At 44.6% G+C, this 20,450-nt stretch overlaps 1 protein-coding gene across 1 annotated transcript in view; it reads left to right on the plus strand.

The window, feature by feature from the left end:
* The first annotated feature begins 245 nt into the window (after positions 1-245).
* Positions 246-20,450, plus strand: part of ub2e2 (Ubiquitin-conjugating enzyme E2 E2) — a 66,394-nt gene continuing 46,189 nt past the window's right edge. Inside the window, exons 1-3 of the mRNA NM_001141778.1 lie at positions 246-426; positions 1,911-2,114; positions 5,632-5,682. Coding sequence (NP_001135250.1) covers positions 1,918-2,114; positions 5,632-5,682 — 248 coding nt within the window. The 5' untranslated portion in view covers positions 246-426; positions 1,911-1,917. The remainder of the gene's footprint in view (positions 427-1,910; positions 2,115-5,631; positions 5,683-20,450) is intronic.

The raw sequence follows: 20,450 nt of genomic DNA on the forward strand, positions 1-20,450 counted from the left end.
AGAGTTTTCTGCGAACTTTTCTTGAACTTTGCAAATAAAGGAAAAATACCCTAACATATCAAAAGGACATTTGCCTATTCATTATATATTGTTAGGTTGGTTAACCGTTAACCCTCTACTGCCAATGCTTGTTACCCGATTTGAAAAGCCCAATACACACACACACACACACACACACACACTTGGTTGCGCGCACTCGTGTACTCACTGTGTAAAAAAGAGAGCGCGCGCTCAGAGGCGGTCCGGTTGTCTCATTCTCTCGCAGCCAGTCTGAGCGGATAACGAAAGCGAACGGAGAAACAGATCGAATAGAACGGCCGAGCAACACACGGGATATAGCCTACTTCAACACAAGGGATATAGCCTACTTCAGGGGTTGATAGAAGATTGTTTGCATCGACCGTCCGTGTGTCAACTATTTGGAAGGTAATCTCTTTCTGAAACATTGTAACAACTGCACATTGAAAGTAACATTTAAAGAGTCGATGGCCCGGGAGAAGAACGACATCCTCACGGGGAGGGGAGGGGAGGGAGGGAGGGGGAGGTTGTGGGGTGTTCGGTGTCTTTTGTGCGGAGACGGCTCTTCTTGATGTGGGCAAGCTTCACAGCTAATATTTCACTCAAGCTGCTTCGAACGTTTTGTGTTGTGTTTATCTTGAGGCTATGAGGGCACATGAGGGCTCTCCGATTACCGTTAGGGTGTTATTTTTGTAGGCCTTCTCAATTATGTGGAGTGCACGCGATATGACGGCTGCTCCCCCAGCCGTAGACCTACTGGATCAGTTATTCTGACAGCCCTACGTGACAACAGGGATTATTTACACACAAAAGAAATGTGCTCATCCGTATTTGCTCGTGTATGAATGACTGTGAGACCAATGCAACACGGGATTTGTTACTTTTTTTTAGCAGATTTTATCATCACCGGCTCGGTATAAAAGGAGAACACTGAAAGTGTTTAAAGAGCCGATGGCCTGGGAGAAGAACGATATCATCATTGTGGGGGTTGTGGGGTGTTCCGTTGGTTGTGTTACATTGATGTTAAATTATTGTTACAAAGTGTGCCCATGTCTTTGATAGCCAAATCTCACAGTATTTTCAATAGATCATGAGTCTTTAACTTGTCAAAGAGATATGACTCTTAGAACCAATAAAATAGAATAGAAGCAATGTTTACTAGAAGATCATGCTTTGTATGCTTAGCCTATTAACAACACTCCTAAGTTGCCTCAGTAGAAATCACCAATCTCTGTATCAGGAGAAAAAAAAAAAATGTATCCAATTACTGTCTGTGCAGAATGTTGCCCAATGGATCCTGAATGTTCATGACCAAAGTGTGTGTGGTAAAACTGAACTTTGCAATGATTTGAAGATCTGTTGTCTGTCATTATGCTCTTTCTGGAATGTGATGCTCATTTCAGCAACCATCTGCTCCTTTACAGTAGCCCCCCCCCCCCCCACCACCACCACCACACACACACAGCCCTCATTTACCCAAACAACTACTTCTCATTCTGTGAATGTTCAAAATACACAGCTTCACCTTGAGGGCTCATATGGTACGTTGGGAAATTACATTTCCTCAATGCGACCTTGTAGAAGGAGCTTTGATTATAGAGGCTGTAGTGTGAGCTGGTCCGTGAGGACATGGAACCAGCCTGCCTTACTATAATGACCTTTAAAAGACCTGAGAGCTGGGAGGAGAACAGTATTTCATTCTGTTGGCTGTAGCTGGCTGGCTGTCTCTGGTGGTTTGGTTTTTAATACCGTACTTCTATCAGAATAGCTAATGACTGAAGGACAACCACAGAACCAATAGTATTCTCACCTTCGACTGCTGTAGCTTTAGGCAGGTGTGTAGGAAAAGCCCAAGCCCTTGACATCTGTGTGTGTGTGTGTGTGTGTCCCAGAGCCAGGATGTCCAGTGAGGTGCAGCCCAGCTCAAGGCCGGACGACAGTCCCAACACCAGTGGGGGCAGCTGGGACGTGGAGCAGAGAGAGGTGGCCCCTCCGGGTCAGGAGCAGGGTCAGGAGAGGGATCAGACAACACCCAAGAAGAAAGAGGCCAAGATATCCAGCAAGACTGCTGCCAAGCTCTCCACCAGCGCCAAGAGGTAGATCTGCAATTATCTCTATTCTGTTCAGGTAGATTGTTTAATGAAGTGTCCTTGACGGTCTTGTTCATATACAATATGCATGTAGTGCATTATGGTTTTTGTGGAATTTCTTTAGAATACAGCTCAGGCTCAACAATGGACTATCCAATATACTGAATGTACAACACATTAAGAACACCTGCTCTTTCCATGACAGACTGACCAGGTGAAAGCTCTGATCCCTTACTGATGTCACTTGTTAAATCCACGCCTATCAGTGTATATGAAGGGGAGGAGACAGGTTAAAGAAGGATTTGAGACATGGATTGTGTATGTATGCCATTCAGAGGGTGAATGGGCAAGACAAACGATTTAAGTGCCTTTTGAATGGGGTATAGTATTAGGTGCCAGGCGCACCGGTTTGTGTCAAGAACTGTAACGCTGCTGGGTTTTTTACGCTCAACAGTTTACCATGTGTATCAAGAATGGTCCACCACCCAAAGGACATCCAGCCGACTTGACACAACTGTGGGAAGCATTTGAGTCAACACGGGCCAGCATCCGTGTAGAATATTTTCAATACCTTGTAGAGTCCATGCCCCGAAGAATTCAGTCTGTTCTGAGGGCAAAACTGCCTCTAGGAAGGTGTTCTATTCCGAGCCACGAATGTCACACGCTGTTTAATACGGAGATGATATTGACTCAGATGCACCTTGAAGCAGTGGGTTTATTATAACCATCAATGGGTTATGAAATGCAATGGTCTGAGGGACATTAGAGAAAAACAAACAGTGTTTGTGTCAGAGAGAGAGCCCATGGATGCGTGACTGTGAGAGAGGGAGGCCTGCATGTTCTGTAATTGGTCCATTTCCCCCTGGATTCCCTCGTTCATTCCCTCGTTTATTCTTCACTCCATCTGCTCTTAACAGCCTGCCGCCTTACCACGTAAAATGTGCCACCTCATGAGAAAATACTGTAGATAAAATTACAGAGCGTCTTGTGCATTCAAGCCTGGGAACGACTTACTCCATAACCGCAGTGATTGTATTACAGTTACACAGCCCCTTGCAGAAAGAAGTTTTTTCCCCACTGCCTGTAAGGAATAGTAGGGCACAATGATTTACCCACAGTCTCCTCTCATCATGAACCAGAGAGTTTATAATCAATACAAGCGCACACAGAGGAGAGGAAGGGATCTGCTGTCGTTTGTTCTACTCTTCCTTCCCTCGCTCTCTCCCTGAGGTGTGGTGCCTTCCTGTCAGCACTCCTCTGTGTGTGTGTGCACTCCACCGTGGCGTGGCATTTGGAGAGGACCGAGGGAATGAGCCGACAGGGATGACAGGTGAAATGAACAAAAGGACCACCTGAGGTTCTTTCCCGCTCTGAGCGGTGGTGCTGGTGAGCGGTGTGGTGCCATTTCTACTGATGTTGTGACACTTCCCTGTCTCCTGATGTTGGAAGGCTGCTTGTCGTTGTCCTCCACCATGGTTACAGCTGACTGTTTGTATTGCTCATCTAACAGATGGTGTCAACAGTTGTGAACATTGTGAATAGATGATTTAGGGCCAGGGGCTGTATGAAGTGTCTCAGACTAGGATTTAGATCGGCACTCCTACTCTGAGACACTTAATACATTCGGAACCAGGATTATATCTCAATCTGTAGGATTATGATTATCCATTTGGTTCCGTTCCACTGTTCTGACCAGCAAAATTAAGTTCTGAACCAGTTCAAACCCCCAAAAAGTAATGGTTTATATCATTCCTTTCTGTTCCTTTTTAAACCTCTGAAATCTATTTTCTTTAACATTCAGCTCAACATTAAATAACATCACCAATCAGTGTGGATGGAGCAGCTTGCTATGGAGCGGGCAAGCTAGAACTAGTTGTTTACATGCATTGGACAGACAAGTGTAGGGCCCGAGATGCAACTTAAATGTTGTGGGTGGTGAGAGAGAGTGGAGGAGGAGGCTTGAAGCGCTGGGCATCTTGTTATGACATGCATTATCTTTATTAGGCCCACAGAATTATACCTTGGAGGAACTTTGAAATGTCTTTGAACCTCAGAGAAGTGGCTTAACGTAGCTATCTAACAAGCTTGTGTGTGTGAAGCGTTACCAGAAATTAAATAAAAACGTACCTTCTTATCGTTAATAAATCCAATGTGAAACGTTATAACTATAGTATCCTTAACTAACATTGAACAAGTTAATTCATTCTTCTCTAATGAAAAAATCTCTCCCTAATTATTGAATTTCTACATCAGTAAGCTACAGTAGCCTATGCTTTGGAGGGGGAGGGGCATGTAACCTACACATGCTTTGTTGCGTTTTTTTTGGGGGGGGGGGGGGACAGGAAATAAGACCCTTGAACATAAAATAACATTATTAACCTTTTCCCATGCCTTTAAAATAACCGTTCTGTTTCGGAACAGTCTAGATCACTTTCGTTCCCAGTTCTTTTTCTGTTCGTTTTTAGGTTGTGTTCCCTGAACCAGTTCCAATCCCTTGGAGAGTAGCTTGTTGTCAGTATTGGCTCCGTGGGAGTGGAATATCGCAGCCTTAATGGACGGTGAAGTAACTGATTGTAAAAAAAACTGCACCTGCCTGTTGGGATCCTCAGAGCAAATCATTGGCATAGTTATGTAATGAGCAGTGCTGTGTACGGCAATGAAACATGACCCCTGCCCTGATCCCGTCTACTCACTAAACTAAACCACTATTTATTTATGTATTCTTCCATAAATACTTCCAACAGGGAGGGAGAGACTAAATCAAAATGTTTAGTTCACCCTGAGTCATTAAAATCCTTATCTCAATCTGTCTCATGTATTTGTCCAGAAAGCAGATATGACTCTTTTACACAGCAAGGCCTGTCTGACCTCAATGTCAATTTCTACAGGCCCATGAAACTAGGTGAGGAATTCAACAGTGCGTCCCCATGTTGATATAGCCTGACGAGACGTATTCCTGTATTCAATCACAATTCTAGGAGCTCATTAGGACATCAGTGTGTACACTTACAGATTGATTTTACTGGCAGAATTTATATAACACACTAGCTAGTCTGTTGTGTGTGTGTCTGCGTGTGTATAGCATTACACAGCCTCAATTCGTCGGGGCATGGACTCTACAGGGTGTCACAAGCATTCCACAGGGATGCTGGCCCATGTCGACGCCAATGCTTCCTACGGTTTGTGTCAAGAACTGCCACAAACCGGCACCCTACTACCATACCCCATTCAAAAGGCATTTAAATCTCTTGTCTTTCCCATTCACCCTCTGAATGGCACACATACACAATCCATGTCTCTATTGTCTCAAGGCTTAAAACTCTTTCTTTAACCTGTCTCCTCCCCTTCATCTACACTGATTTGAAGTGGATTTAACAAGTGACATCAATATGGGATCATAGCTTCACCTGGATTCACCTGATCAGTCTGTCATGAAAAGAGCAGGTGTTCTTAATGTTTTCTTCACTCAGTATATGATGCGTGTGTGTGTTCCACCACATGTATGTTCCATCTCTTTCCCCAGGATTCAGAAGGAGCTTGCTGAGATAACCTTGGACCCGCCCCCTAACTGCAGGTAGGAGCTTGTAGATTGTCTGTTTTATGATGCTCTGTGCGTGTGTGTGAGCCTGTTCCGCCTGTTTTATGGCGGTCTGTGCGTGTGTGTGTGAGCATGTTCTGCCTGTTTTATGTGTCTGTGACACCTGAAGCACTCTGTCAGGCTGTGCTGTGCATGGCATAGAAGGAAAGGGGATTGTGAAGGGTGAGTCACTCAGATGAATGGTATACAGATAGAAACCTTATTGTAGTGCTGCCTGCATTTACAATGTGGTTTTTCTGTCTGTTAGAATGCTTTTGCTTCAATCTGCGGTCCAACTCATCCCAAACCATCTCAGTTGGGTTGAGGTCGGGTGATTGTGGAGGCCAGGTCATCTGATGCAGCACTCCATCACTCTCCTTCTTGATTAAAGAGTCCTTACACAGCCTGGAGGTGTGTTGGGTCATTGTCCTGTTGAAAAACAAATGATAGTCCCACTAAGCCCAAACTAGATGGGATGGTGTATTGCTGCAGAATGCTGTGGTAGCCATGCTGGTTAAGTGTGCCATGAATTCTAAATAAATCACAGACACCAGCAAAGCACCCCCACACCATCACACCTTCTTCTCCATGCTTCACAGTGGGAACCACACATGCTGAGATCATCCGTTCACCCACACCACGTCTCACAAAGACATAGCGGTTGGAACCAAAAATCTTACATTTGGACTCAGACCAAAGGACAGATTTCCACCGGTTTAATGTCCATTGCTCGTGTTTCTTGGCCCAAGCAAGTCTCTTTTTCTTATTGGTGTCCTTTAGTAGTGGTTTCTTTGCAGCAATTTGATCATGAAGGCCTGATTCACGCAGTCTCCTCTGAACAGTTGATGTTGAGATGTCTGTTACTTGAACTCTGTGAAACATTTATTTGGGCTGCAATTTCTGAGGCTGATAACTCTAATGAACTTATCCGCTGCAGCAGAGGTAACTCTAGGTCTTCCTTTCCTGTGGCAGTCCTCATGAGAGACAGTTTCATCATAGCGCTTGATGGTTTTTGCAACTGCACTTGAAGAAACTTTAATTTTCTGCATTGACCTTAATGTCTTAAATAGATAGACTGTTGTTTTTCTTTGCTTATTTGAGCTGTTCTTGCCATAATATGGACTTGGTCTTTTACCAAATAGGGCTATCTTCTGTATACTACCCATACTTTGTCACAACACAACTGATTGGCACAAACGCATTAAGAAGGAAAGAAATTCCACTATTTAACTTTTAACAAGGCACACCTGTTAATTGAAATGCATTCCAGGTGACTACCTGATGAAGCTGGTTGAGAGAATGCCAAGAGTGTGCAAAGCTGTCAAGGCAAAGGGTGGTAACTTTGAAGAATCTCAAATATAAAATTATATTTTGATTTTGTTGAACACTTTTTTTTGGTTACTACATGATACCATATGTGTTATTTCATAGTTTTGATGTCTTCACGATTATTCTACAATGTAGAAAAGTCAAAATAAAGAAAAACCCTTGAATGAGTAGGTGTGTCCAAACTTTTGACTGGTACTGTGTATAGTGTACCTATCAGAGCTGTCTGAGTTGTGAGTCACAGCAAGAGTAGAAAGAGAAGTGATTGGCCAGTGTGTTCACTACTAGGATCAATCTAGTAATGTTGCTTGCTCGCTGCTGTATTTGCTCCGACTCCCGCGGCTGGGAAGGCACTCTTTCACCATTTTCAATGCACACACACACACACACAGTGGCTAAACAATTATAGTTTATTTTACACTAAGTCTGTGGTAGGGGGGCACGATGCTAAAACTCACGCCTGTCAATCAAGGGTTTCTGTGTGTTTTCATTGTGTGGGTCTTTGGCGAGTCAGCGTTTGTTGTCGGAGAGACTGATGCCTTGGGGAAGTATATGTGTGTGTGTGTGTGTGTATAAGAGAGAGAGAAGTGTTTGTATGAGCTGAGAAAGGTGAAGGTATGGGTGATTTAGATAAAATAAACTTCATGACTGAGAACACTCCCGTCACGGTTTTAAAACTATTTCCCCCTCGTTAGAGTGTGTTTGTTATACCTCTCTTAGCGTGAGGTGTAGCCCTCAGCCTCAGCTATGGATAATCTCAATGAAGCATGCTATTATATTCACTGACAAAGGGAGAGGGGGACATAGATTTCATGTGGAGACATTTGTATTGAAAATTACATTTGTATGAAAATTGGTTATTTGAAGGATGTCCATTCTGAAAGCAGTTTCATGACGAATGGATTCACTTCGGCATCAGGCAGCGGCAATTTCGTCCTCAGAGAGGTGTGTGTGTGTGTGTGTGTGTGTGTGTGTGTGTGTGTGTGTGTGTGTGGTGTGTGTGTGTGTGTGTGTGTGTGTGTGTGTGTGTGTGTGTGTGTGTGTGTGTGTGTGTGTGTGTGTGTGTGTGTGTGTGTGTGTGTGTGTGTGTGTGTGTGTGTGTGTGTGTGTGTGTGTGTGTGTGTGAGAGATATGAGTGAAGAATTGGCCAGACTGCTGGAGTGTCTTTCAGTACAGTCCAATGTGAGGAAGAGCTCTCACACAATTGAATTGTAGATTTCTGTATTGAATCCCTTTGGGGTGTTTTGTTCATTCTTACAGAAACAGGCCCAAGCTCCCCTCCAAGTCTTCTATAAACCCATGTGGGGTTTTCTAGTGTTTGGTTTGTAAAAGTCGACACAACAATATAACATTTCAACATGTATTTTATGAGATAAAAGCAATGTGTGATTTAATATTTTTCATACTTTTTGGCCATGTAGTGTATGTGGACACCTGCTCGTAGAACTTCTCATTACAAAATCATGGGGATTAATAAGGAGTTGGTCCCCCTTTTGCAGCTATAACAGCCTCCACTCTTCTGGGAAGGCTTTCCACTAGATGCTGGAACATTGCTGCGGGGACTTGCTTCAGCCACAAGAGCATTAGTGAGGTCGGGAACAGTCGGCGTTCCAATTCATCCCAGAGGTGTTCGATGGGGTTGAGGTCAGGGCTCTGTGCAGGCCCAGTCAAGTTCTTTCACATTGATCTCGACAAACCATTTCTGTATGGACCTCGCATTGTGCACGGGAGCATTGTCATGCTGAAACAGGAAAAGGCCTTCCCCAAACTGTTGCCACAAAGTTGGAAGCACAGAATTGTCTAGGATGTCATTCTATGCTGTAGCATTAAGATTTACCTTCACTGGAACTAAGGGGCCTAGCCTGAACCAAGAAAAACAGCCCCAGACCATTATTCCTCCTCCATCAAACTTTACAGTTGGCACTATGCATTCGGGCAGTTAGCGTTCTCCTGGCATCTGCCAAACCCAGATTCGTCCATTGGACTGCCAGATGGTGAAGCATGATTCATCACTCCAGAGAACGCATTTCCACTGCTCCAGAGTCCAATGGCGGCGAACTTTACACCACTCCAGCCAACGCTTGGCATTGCGCATGGTGATCTTAGGCTTGTGTGCGGCTGCTCGGCCATGGAAACCCATTTCGTGACGCTTCTGACGAACAGTTATTGTGTTGACGTTGCTTCCAGAGGCAGTTTGGAACTCGGTAGTGAGTGTTGCAACCGAGGACGGATCATTTTTACGCGCTTCAGCACTCGGCGGCTCTGTTCTGTGAGCTTGTGTGGCTTACCAGTTCATGGCGGTGCCGTTGTTGCTCTTAGACATTTCCACTTCACTATAACAGTACTTATAGTTGAGCGGGGAAGCTCTAGCAGGACAGAAATTTGACCAACTGACTTGTTGGAAAGGTGGCATCCTATGACGGTGCCATGTTGAAAGTCACTGAGCTCCTCAGTACGGGCCATTATTTTTCTATGGAGATTGCATAGCTGTGTGCTTGATTTTATACACTTGTCAGCAACTGGTGTGGCTGAAATGGCCGAATCCACTCATTTTAAGGGATGTCCACATACTTTTTAGTGTATGGATGCAATACACCATAAGGATAATTTATGGTAGCCTACACAATACATTAGAAGCAATGGAGGCTCCTCGGAGGCGGAAGAGGAGGACAAGGTCCCTAAGTGAATTTCATAAAAATAGAAATGGTGAAACATTAAAGAAGTTATTATTTTCAGATAAAACTATAAATATATTCACATCACCAAATAATGAATTAAAACACACTGTTTTGCAATGAAGGTCTACAGTAGCCTCAACAGCACTCTATAGGGTAGCACCATGGTGTAGCTGGAGGACAGCTAGCCATCCTCCTCTGGGTACATTAACTTCAATACAAAACCTTGGAGGCTCATTGTTCTCACCCTCTTCCATAGACTTACACAGTAATTATGACAGGTTGGAGGACATCCTGTGGAAGTTATCAGAGCTCTTGCAGCATGAACTGACATGTTGTCCACCCAATCAGGGTCAGAGAATGAATATAGTACTGAAGGCATAAGCTAAAGCTAGCCAGCACTGCAGTGCATAAAATGTGGTGAGTAGTTGACTCAAGGAGAGAGAAAGACAATAGTTGAAGAGTTTTGAACAAATTTAATTATTAAAAAGCGGAAGCGAGAGACTATATTTTGTTGTATTTTATTCCCTTTCACTTAGCTAGTGAATACATCTAGCTATTTAAGCCCATTCAAACACCGGGCTAAAACAGAGAGGGATGCTATGTTAGCTAGCTGGCTATGGCTATCCAACACTGGAACTCTTCCAAGTCAAGGTAAGCTTTTGGTTTTTATGAATTTATTGCCACCGGGGCCCGGCGCTGTAACTGCTTGCTGACTGTACACTGTACTGCATGATTGTAGCGGGTTTACAAACGCGTTAGTTCTAGTAGCTATGTTGACTATAACATTAGCTAATATGGTGACAATGATGTAGGCTGTGTATAGCTGTTAGCAGTTATGATATTAAGGTTTGGAAAGGTTTTTTTCGTCTGGTCACAGACAGCTGATGTGTTGTGCACTGAAGTCGACAAGCGAAGTGTAAAGGTGAGAGGAGGAGAGTGCATAGATTCGATAAGGGAATTATACAAACAGCATGATAATTTTGCTCGTTGTATGTGGCTGCTATGCAAGTGAACTATGTTTGCGTGTGATCAGGGGTGTATTCATTCCACCGATTCTGTTGAAAAACATTTGCTAAACGGAAGCAAACGGAACGAAACGGGGATAAACATACCTGAATTCATCCAATAGAACCTCTTGTTTGCAACTGCTGGACTAATAATTGCATTGTAGATCAGCTAGATTCAAGCAAGAGTGTGGAAGGCGGTATTGAATTTGTCACTGTCACCTTGACTACTCAAAATTCTCGACTTGCGCACCTAGTTACATTGTAAACTTTCATTCATAGGTTAGGTTGTAGCAACCTCATGATGGGTATATGGAAAATTAGAGTATTGTGTAGTAGAAATATGGCCATGCTCCTAAAAAAATAAATATTGTCCTCCCTCATCCCAAATGTCACCAACCGCCACTGATTCAAAGATATGAGGCTAATTCCCCTCTTGGTTTGTACTGTGTTCCTTTTATAGTGCAACTGGTAGAAACATCCACCATCTGTTTATCAAAGGCTGAGTGTTCTGTCTGTCCTCACCTACGTTACTAATTGACATGACAATAGTATTAATACTCACTGTAAAGGAGGACAGGAAGGGTGAGAGGCATCATATGTGAGGAGTGGACACTGATGCTCGTTAGCATCTCTTTATTTTTTCTCCATTCTTTCTTCTCCTTCTGCAGCGAACCACTTCTGTTCCTCCTCATTTCAATAAAACACTATTTTATCACTCTCCCTTCCTCGCTCTCTCTTTCTCCTCCTCCCCCTCTCGGTCTGTTTTTCATCCCTATTTTAAAGAGAGGAGAGGGAGTCGTGATACTTCCCCCTTGAGAAAATAAAACATTCTAACTTTCGAGTCGTGTCTCATTTTAAAGAACGTATTTGGCAATTAGCCTTGTCCAATACAGGACTAAGATTGGATCGTACTACACCGGCACCGATGCTCGCCGGATGTGTCAGGGCTTGCAAACTATTAGACTACAAAGGGAAGCACAGCTGCGAGCTGCCCAGTGACATGAGCCTACCAGACAAGCTAAATTACTTGTATGCTCACTTCAAGGCAAGTAACAGTGAAGCATGCATGAGAGCATCAGCTGTTCTGGATGACTGTGTGATAATGCTCTCCGTAGCCGATGTGAGTAAGACCTTATTAAACAGGTCAACATTCACAAGGCTGCAGGGCCAGACGGATTATCAGGAAGTGTACTCCGAGTATGCACTGACCAACTGGCAAGTGTCTTCACTGACATTTTCAACCTGTCCCTGACTGAGTCTGTAATACCAACATGTTTCAAGCAGACCACCATAGTCCCTGTGCCCAAGAACACTAAGGAAACCTTCCTAAATGACTACCGACCTGTAGCATTCATGTCTGTAGCCATGAAGTGCTTTGAAAGGCTGGTCATGGCTCACATCAACACCATTATCCCAGAAACCCTAGACCCACTCCAATTTGCATACTGCCCCAACAGATCTACAGATGATGCAATCTCTATTGCACTCCAAACTGCCCTTCCCCACCAGGACAAAAGCAACACATACGTAAGAATGCTATTCATTGACTACAGCTCAGCATTCAACACCATAGTGCCCTCAAAGCTCATCACTAAGCTAAGGACCCTGGGACTAAACACCTCCCTCTGCAACTGGATCCTGGACTTCCTGACGGGCCGCCCCCAGGTGGTAAGGGTAGGTAACAACACGTCTGCCACGCTGATTTAACACGGGGGCCCCTCAGGGGTGCGTCCTCAGTCCCCTCCTGTACTCCGTTCACTCATGACTGAATGGCCAGGTACGACTCCAACACCATCATTAAGTTTGCCAATGACACAACAGTGGTAGGCCTGATCAACAACAACAACGAGACAGCCTATAGGGAGGAGGTCGGAGACCTGGCCATGTGGTGCCAGGACAACAACCTCTCCCTCAACGTGATCAAGACCAAGGGGATGATTGTGGACTACAGGAAAAGGAGGACCGAGCACACCCCCATTTTCATTGATGTGGCTGTAGAGGAGCAGGTTGAGAGCTTCAAATTCCTTGGTGTCCACATCAGCAACAAACTATCATAGCCCAAATAAACTAAGACAGTCGTGAGGGGGGCATGACAAAACCTATTCCCCCTCAGGAGACTGAAAAGATTTGGCATGGGTCCTCATCCTCAAAAAGGTTCTACAGCTGCACCATCAAGAGTAAAGTAGTGTAAAGTGGTTGTTCCACTGGATATCATAAGGTGAATGCACCAATTTGTAAGTCGCTCTGGATAAGAGCGTCTGCTAAATGACTTAAATGTAAATGTAAATGTAAGAGCATCCTGACTGGTTGCATCACTGCCTGGTATGGCAATTGCTCAGCCTCCGACCGCAAGGCACTACAAAGGGTAGTGCGTATGGCCCAGTACATCACTGGGGCCAAGCTTCCTGCCATCCAGGACCTCTATACCAGGGGGTGTCAGAGGAAGGCCCTAAAAATTGTCAAAGACTCCAGCCACCCTAGTCATAGACTGTTCTCTTGGCTACCGCACGGCAAGTGGTACCGGAGCGCCAAGTCTAGGTCCAAAATGCTTCTTAACAGCTTCTACCCCCAAGCCATAAGACTCCTGAACAACTAATCAAAGGGCTACCCAGACCCCTCTTTTACGCTGCTCCTACTCTCTGTTTAATATCTATGCATAGTCACTTTTAACTCTACCTACATGTACATATGACCTCATACCTCAACTAATCGGTGCCCCCGCACATTGACTCTGTACTAGTACCCCCTGTATATAGCCGCGTTATTGTTATTTTACTGCTTCTGTTAATTATGTTACTTTTATTTTCAATTTTTTTACTTAACTTCTTAAAGCATTGTTGGTTAAGGGCTTGTAATTCACTGTAAGGTCTACACCTGTTGTATTCGGTGCATGTGACAAATAAAATGAGATTTGATATGTTGAAAGGAAGCAAGCCAAGCAGGCAGGACGTGGATGATATAATGGGATGTTATGGGGATATTTTCTCTTGTTTAATCAAGTTTGTCACCCGATCAGAGAGTAATTAATTGAATGTGACAAGCGCTCTGCAAGTCTATGTAAATACCCCGTGTGTGTGTGTGTGTGTGTGTGTGTGTGTTAATTACCATTTCCTTTCATGGTGGTCCTGGCAGTGTTTTGATAAAAATCCCCCTTTGGCAGAAGGAAACAATGTGGATCCCCTGGAGGATTGCCCTCTCTCTCCCTCTCCCTCCAGCCATAATCCCAGGAACATTGTGTGTTGTTCCAGAGTAATCCATTTTAAGCGAACACTAGTGGTAAGTGATGAAGTGGAATAGAAAGTATTGAGGCATACCATAACCGAGAACTACAGAAGGAGAAAATATCTCATTCCACACTGATTTTCAGGGCGGTGGTAGTGTGTGATTGACTAATACATGCCTCAAATTCCTTTGCAGTGTAATTGACTTACAGCAGTCTCCCGGTTTCAGACATAATCAGATATGAGCATTCAGAAGGGAATGTTATCATCTTGTAGATGTTAATATACACTGAAGGATCACCTTCCTAATATTGTGTTGTCAACTGCCGGTCAACTGCCCGGCACCTTTTGCCCTCTGAACAGCCTTAAGTTGTCCAGGCATTCCATAGGGATGCTGGCCCATGTTGACTCCATTGCTTCCCACAGTTGTGTCAAGTTGGCTGGATGTCCTTTGGGTGGTGGACCATTCTTGATACACACGGGAAACTTGAGCGTGAACAACCCAGGAGCATTGCAGTTCTTGACACAGTCAAACCGTTGCGCCTGGCACATACTATCATACCCCGTTCAAAGGCACATCTTTTGTCTTGCCCATTCACCCTCTGAATGGCACACGCACAACCCATGTCACAAGGCTTAAAAAAATCATTATTTAACCCCTCTCCTCCCCTTCATTTACACTCATTGAAGTGGATTTAACATTAATAAGGGATCATAGCTGAACCTACCAGGTACAATGAACCTACCAGGTACAACCCCAAATCTGTAAACACAGGCACCCTCATAGATAACGTCCTAACCAACCTGCCCTCCAAATACACCTCTGCTGTTTTCAACCAAGATCTCAGCGATCACTGCCTCATTGCCTGCATCTGTAATGGGTCTGCGGTCAAACGACCACCCCTCATCACTGTCAAACGCTCCCTAAAACACTTCAGCGAGCAGGCCTTTCAAATCGACCTGGCCCGGGTATCCTAGAAGGATATTGACCTCATCCCGTCAGTAGAGGATGCCTGGTTGTTCTTTAAAAGGGCCTTCCTCACCATCTTAAATAAGCATGCTCTGTTCAAAATTTTTTGAACCAGGAACAGATATAGCCCTTATTTCACTCCAGACCTGACTGCCCTTCACCAGCACAAAAACATCCTGTGGTGTACTGCATTAGCATCGAATAGCCCCCGTGATATGCAACTTTTCAGGGAAGTTAGTTAGGAAAGCTAAGGTTAGCTTTTTCAAACAGAAATTTGCATCCTGTAGCACAAACTCAAAAAAGTTCTGGGACACTGTAAAGTCCATGGAGAATAAGAGCAACTCCTCCCAGCTGCCCACTGCACTGAGGCTAGGAAACACTGTCACTACTGATAAATCCACTATAATTGAGAATTTCAATAAGCATTTTTCTACGGCTAGCCATGCTTTCCACCTGGCTACCCCTACCCCGGTCAACTGCCCGGCACCTCCCACAGCAACTCGCACAAGCCTCCCCCATTTCTCCTTCGCCCAAATCCAGGTAGCTGATGTTCTGAAAGAGCTGCAAATTTGTTGCAACCCCTATTACTAGCCTGTTGAACCTCTTTCGTATCGTCTAAGATTCCCAAAGATTGAAAGCTGCCGAGGTCATCCCCCTCTTCAAAGGGGGAGACACTGTAGACCCAAACTGCTACAGACCTATATCTATCCTACCCTGCCTTTAAGGTCTTCAAAAGCCAAGTTAACAAACAGATTACCGACCATTTCGAATCCCACCTTACTTTCTCCGCTATGCAATCTGGTTTCCGAGCTGGTCATGGGTGCACCTCAGCCACGCTCAAGGTCCTAAACGATATCATAACCGCCATCGATAAGAGACATTACTCTGCAGCCATATTCATCGACCTGGCCAAGGCTTTCAACTCTGTCAATCACCACATTCTTATCGGCAGACTCAACAGCCTTGGTTTCTCAAATGACTGCCTCGCCTGGTTCACCAACTACTTCTCTGATAGAGTTCAGTGTGTCAAATCGGAGGGCCTGTTGTCTGGACCTCTGGCAGTCTCTATCGGGGTGCCACAGGGTTCAATTCTCGGACCGACTCTTTTCTCTGTATACAACAATGATGTTGCTCTTGCTGCTGGTGATTCTCGGATCCACCTCTATGCAGACGATACCATTCTGTATACTTCTGGCCCTTCTTTGGACACTGTGTTAACTAACCTCCAGACGAGCTTCAATGCCATACAACTCTCCTTCCGTTGCCTCCAACTGCTCTTAAATGCAAGTAAAACTAAATGCATGCTCTTCAAGCGATCGCTGCCCGCACCTGCCCGCCCATCCAGCATCACTACTCTGGACGGTTCTGTCTTAGAATGTGTGGACAACTACAAATACCTAGGTGTCTGGTTAGACTGTATACTCCTTCCAGACTCACATGTCCAATCCAAAATTAAATCTATATTTGGCTTCCTATTTCGCAACAAAGCATCCTTCACTCATGCTGCCAAACATACCCTCGTAAAACTGACCATCCTACCGATCCTCAACTTCGGCGATGTCATTTACAAAATAGCCTCCAACACTCTACTCAAAAAATTAGATGCAGACTATCACAGTGCCATCCGTTTTGTCACCAAAGCCCCATATATTACCCACCATTGCAACCTGTACGCTCTCGTTGGCTGGCCCTCGCTTCAAACTCGTCGCCAAACCCACTGGCTCCAGGTCATCTACAAGTCTCTGCTAGGTAACGGCCCGCCTTATCTCAGCTCACTGGTCACCATAGCAGCACCCACCCGTAGCACGCGCTCCAGCAGGTATATCTCACTGGTCACCCCCAAAGCCAATTCCTCATTTGGCCGCCTTTCCTTCCAGTTCTCTGCTGCCAATGACTGGAACGAACTGCAAAAATCACTGAAGCTGGAGACTCATATCTCCCTCACTAGCTTTAAGCACCAGCTGTCAGAGCAGCTCACAGATCACTGCACCTGTACATAGCTCATCTGTAATATAGCCTATTCAACTACCTCATCCCCATACTGTATTTATTTATTTATTTATTTATTTATATCTTGCTCCTTTGCACCCCAGTATCTCTTCTTGCATATTCATCTTCTGCACATCAATCACTCCAGTGTTTAATTGGTATATTGTAATTACTTCGCCACCATGGCCTATTTATTGCCTTTCCTCCCTTATCTTACCTCATTTGCACACACTGTATATAGATTTTTTTCTACTGTATTATTGACTGTATGTTTGTTTATTCCATGTGTAACTCTGTGTTGTATGTGTCAAACTGCTTTGCTTTATTCTTGGCCAGGTCGCAGTTGTATATGAGAACTTGTTCTCAACTAGCCTACCTGGTTAAATAAAGGTGAAAAAAATAAATAGCTTTCACCTGGTCAGTCTGTCATGGAAAGAGCAGGTGTTCCTAATGTTTTGTACACTCAGTGTAGATAGAAGTTGATAATAATACATCTTGTAGATGACGGTGATGCAGAAGGCTGGAAATGGCTGGGTTTGCTTTTTCAGAGATAAGCAAAGACCTGACGTAGACCTAAGGGTGGAAACATAGTCATTAAAGCACAGGGGAGGGAGGGAGGGAGCATACATCAGTGTGCAGAGTCTCTAACCCTTTGCTGTGCTTTTTCAGAGACACACAGATTCATACATAACATGGATAGAGGCTGCTGTGGAGCCCTCCCATTTCTGGTTCTGAGTGCGGTGAGATGGAGGTCCCCTGTTTCTCAGCCTGAGTGAGCGAGGTGGAGGTCACTTGGTTTTGGCGTAAGAGCGAGGTCACTTGGTTTCGGCGTAAGAGCGAGGTGAAGGTCACCTGTTTCTGGGTCTGAGTGAGGTGGAGGTCCCCTGTTTCTGAGTGAGGTGAGGTGGAGGTTTTCTGGTAAGAGGTTGTTAACCAGTCTTTGTCTAGGCTGGGTAGAGAGCTGTCTGATCTTTTAGTGTTGTATAGAGCTGATGCATGGCTTCCCCTGCTTCTACTAAGGAGAGGACAGAGGGAGGAGAGGACAGAGGGAGGAGAGGACAGAGGGAGGAGAGGACAGAGGGAGGAGAGGACAGAGGGAGGAGAGGACAGAGGGAGGAGAGGACAGACGGAGGAGAGGACAGAGGGAGGAGAGGACAGCGTTTTGATTAAAGTGCTTAGTGCTTTTCGTATTCGGTTATGAAAATATAATCACTGTTTTCGATTTGAGTGTCAATTTTTTTATAAACATGAAATGCGCTGTGCATTGTGGGTTGAATGCTGTAACAACACAGAATAAAACGATTAATAAAAGTCCCATGATGGTAGTGACTGCCCATTACTGCTCATCACTTACAGTTGAAGTCAGAAATGTACATACACTTAGGTTGGAGTCATTAAAACTCGTTTTTCAACCACTCCACAAATTTCTTGTTAACAAACTATAGTTTTGGCAAGTCGGTTAAGACATCTACTTTGTGCATGACACCGGTCATTTTTACAACAATTGTTTACAGATTATTTCACTTATAATTCACTGTATCACAATTCCAGTGGGTCAGAAGTTTACCTACACTAAGTTTTTTTATTTCACCTTTATTTAACCAGGTAGGCTAGTTGAGAACAAGTTCTCACTTACAACTGCGACCTGGCCAAGATAAAGCAAAGCAGTGCGACAGAAACAACAACACATGGAATAAACAAAACATACAGTCAATAACACAATAGAAAAAAAAGGTCTATATATATATATATAGTGTGTGCAAATGAGGTAAGGGATGTAAGGCAATAAATAGGCCATAGTGGCGAAGTAACAAAAAATTAACAATTATATATATTTTTTAAAATTTATTTTGCAATTCGTTCCAGTCATTGGCAGCAGAGAACTGGAAGGAAAGGTGGCCAAAGGAGGAATTGGCATTGGGGGTGACCAGTGAAATATACCTGCAGGAGCGCGTGCTACGGGTGGGTGCTGCTATGGTGACCAGTGAGCTGAGATAAGGCTGGCCTTTACCTAGCAAAGACTTGTAGATGACCTGGAGCCAGTGGGTTTGGCGAAGAATATGAAGCGAGGGCCAGCCAACAAGAGCATACAGGTCGAAGTGGTGGGTAATATATGGGGCTTTGGTGACAAAATGGATGGCACTGTGATAGACTGCATTCAATTTGCTAAGTAGAGTGTTGGGGGCTATTTTGTAAATGACATCAGCGAAGTCAAGGATCAGTAGGATAGTCAGTTTTACGAGGGTATGTTTGGCAGCATGAGTGAAGGATGCTTTGTTGCGAAATAGGAAGCCAAATATAGATTTAATTTTGGATTGGAGATCCTTAATGTGAGTCTGGAAGGAGAGTTTACAGTCTAACCAGACACCTAGGTATTTGTAGTTGTCCACACATTCTAAGACAGAACCGTCCAGAGTAGTGATGCTGGATGGACGGGCGGAGAGGTGCTGGTAGCGATCGCTTGAAGAGCATGCATTTAGTTTTACTTGCAGTTAAGAGCAGTTGGAGGTCATGGAATGAGAGTTGTATGGCATTGAAGCTTGTCTAGAGGTTAGTTAACACAGTGTCCCAAGAAGGGCCAGAAGTATACAGAATGGTATCGTCTGGGTAGAGCTGGATCAGAGAATCACCAGCAGCATGAGCGACATCATTGATGTATACAGAGAAAAGAGTTGGCCCGAGATTTTAACCCTGTGGCACACCCATAGAGACTGTAAGAGGTCCGGACAACAGGCCCTCCGATTTGACACACTGAACTCTATCAGAGAAGTAGTTGGTGAACCAGGAAAGGCAGTCAAAACCAAGGCTGTTGAGTCTGCCGATAAGAATGTGGTGATTGACAGAGTCGAAAGCCTTGGCCAGGTCTATGAATACAGCTGCAGAGTATTGTCTGTTATCGATGGATGTTATGATATCGTTTAGGACCTTGAGCGTGGCTGAGGTGCACCCATGACCAGCTCGGAAACCAGAATGCGTAGCGGGGAAGGTACGGTGGGATTTCGAAATGGTCGTTATCTGTTTGTTAACTTGGCTTTTGAAGACCTTAAAAGGCAGGGTAGGATAGATATAGGTCTGTAGCAGTTTGGGTCTAGAATGTCTCCCCCTTTGAAGAGGGGGATGACCTCGGCAGCTTTCCAATCTTTGGGAATCTCAGACGATACGAAAGAGGTTGAACAGGCTAGTAATAGGGGTTGCAACAATTTCGGCTGATAATTTTAGAAAGAGAGGGTCCAGATTGTCTAGTCCTGCTGATTTGTAGGGGTCCAGATTTTGCAGCTCTTTCAGAACATCAGCTATCAGGATTTGGGTGAAGGAGAAATGGGGGAGGCTTGGGCGAGTTGCTGTGGGGGGTGCCGGGCAGTTGACCGGGGTAGGGGTAGCCAGGTAGAAAGCATGGCTAGCCGTAGAAAAATGTTTATTGAAATTCTCAATTATCGTGGATTTATCAGTGGTGACAGTGTTTCCTAGCCTCAGTGCAGTGGGCAGCTGGGAGGAGGTGCTCTTATTCTCCATGGACTTTACAGTGTCCCTGAACTTTTTTGAGTTTGTGCTGCAGGATGCAAATTTCTGTTTG

This window comes from Salmo salar, chromosome 27 (genome assembly GCF_965601325.2).
Source record: "Salmo salar chromosome 27, fSalSal1, whole genome shotgun sequence".
Lineage (NCBI taxonomy): Eukaryota > Metazoa > Chordata > Actinopteri > Salmoniformes > Salmonidae > Salmo > Salmo salar.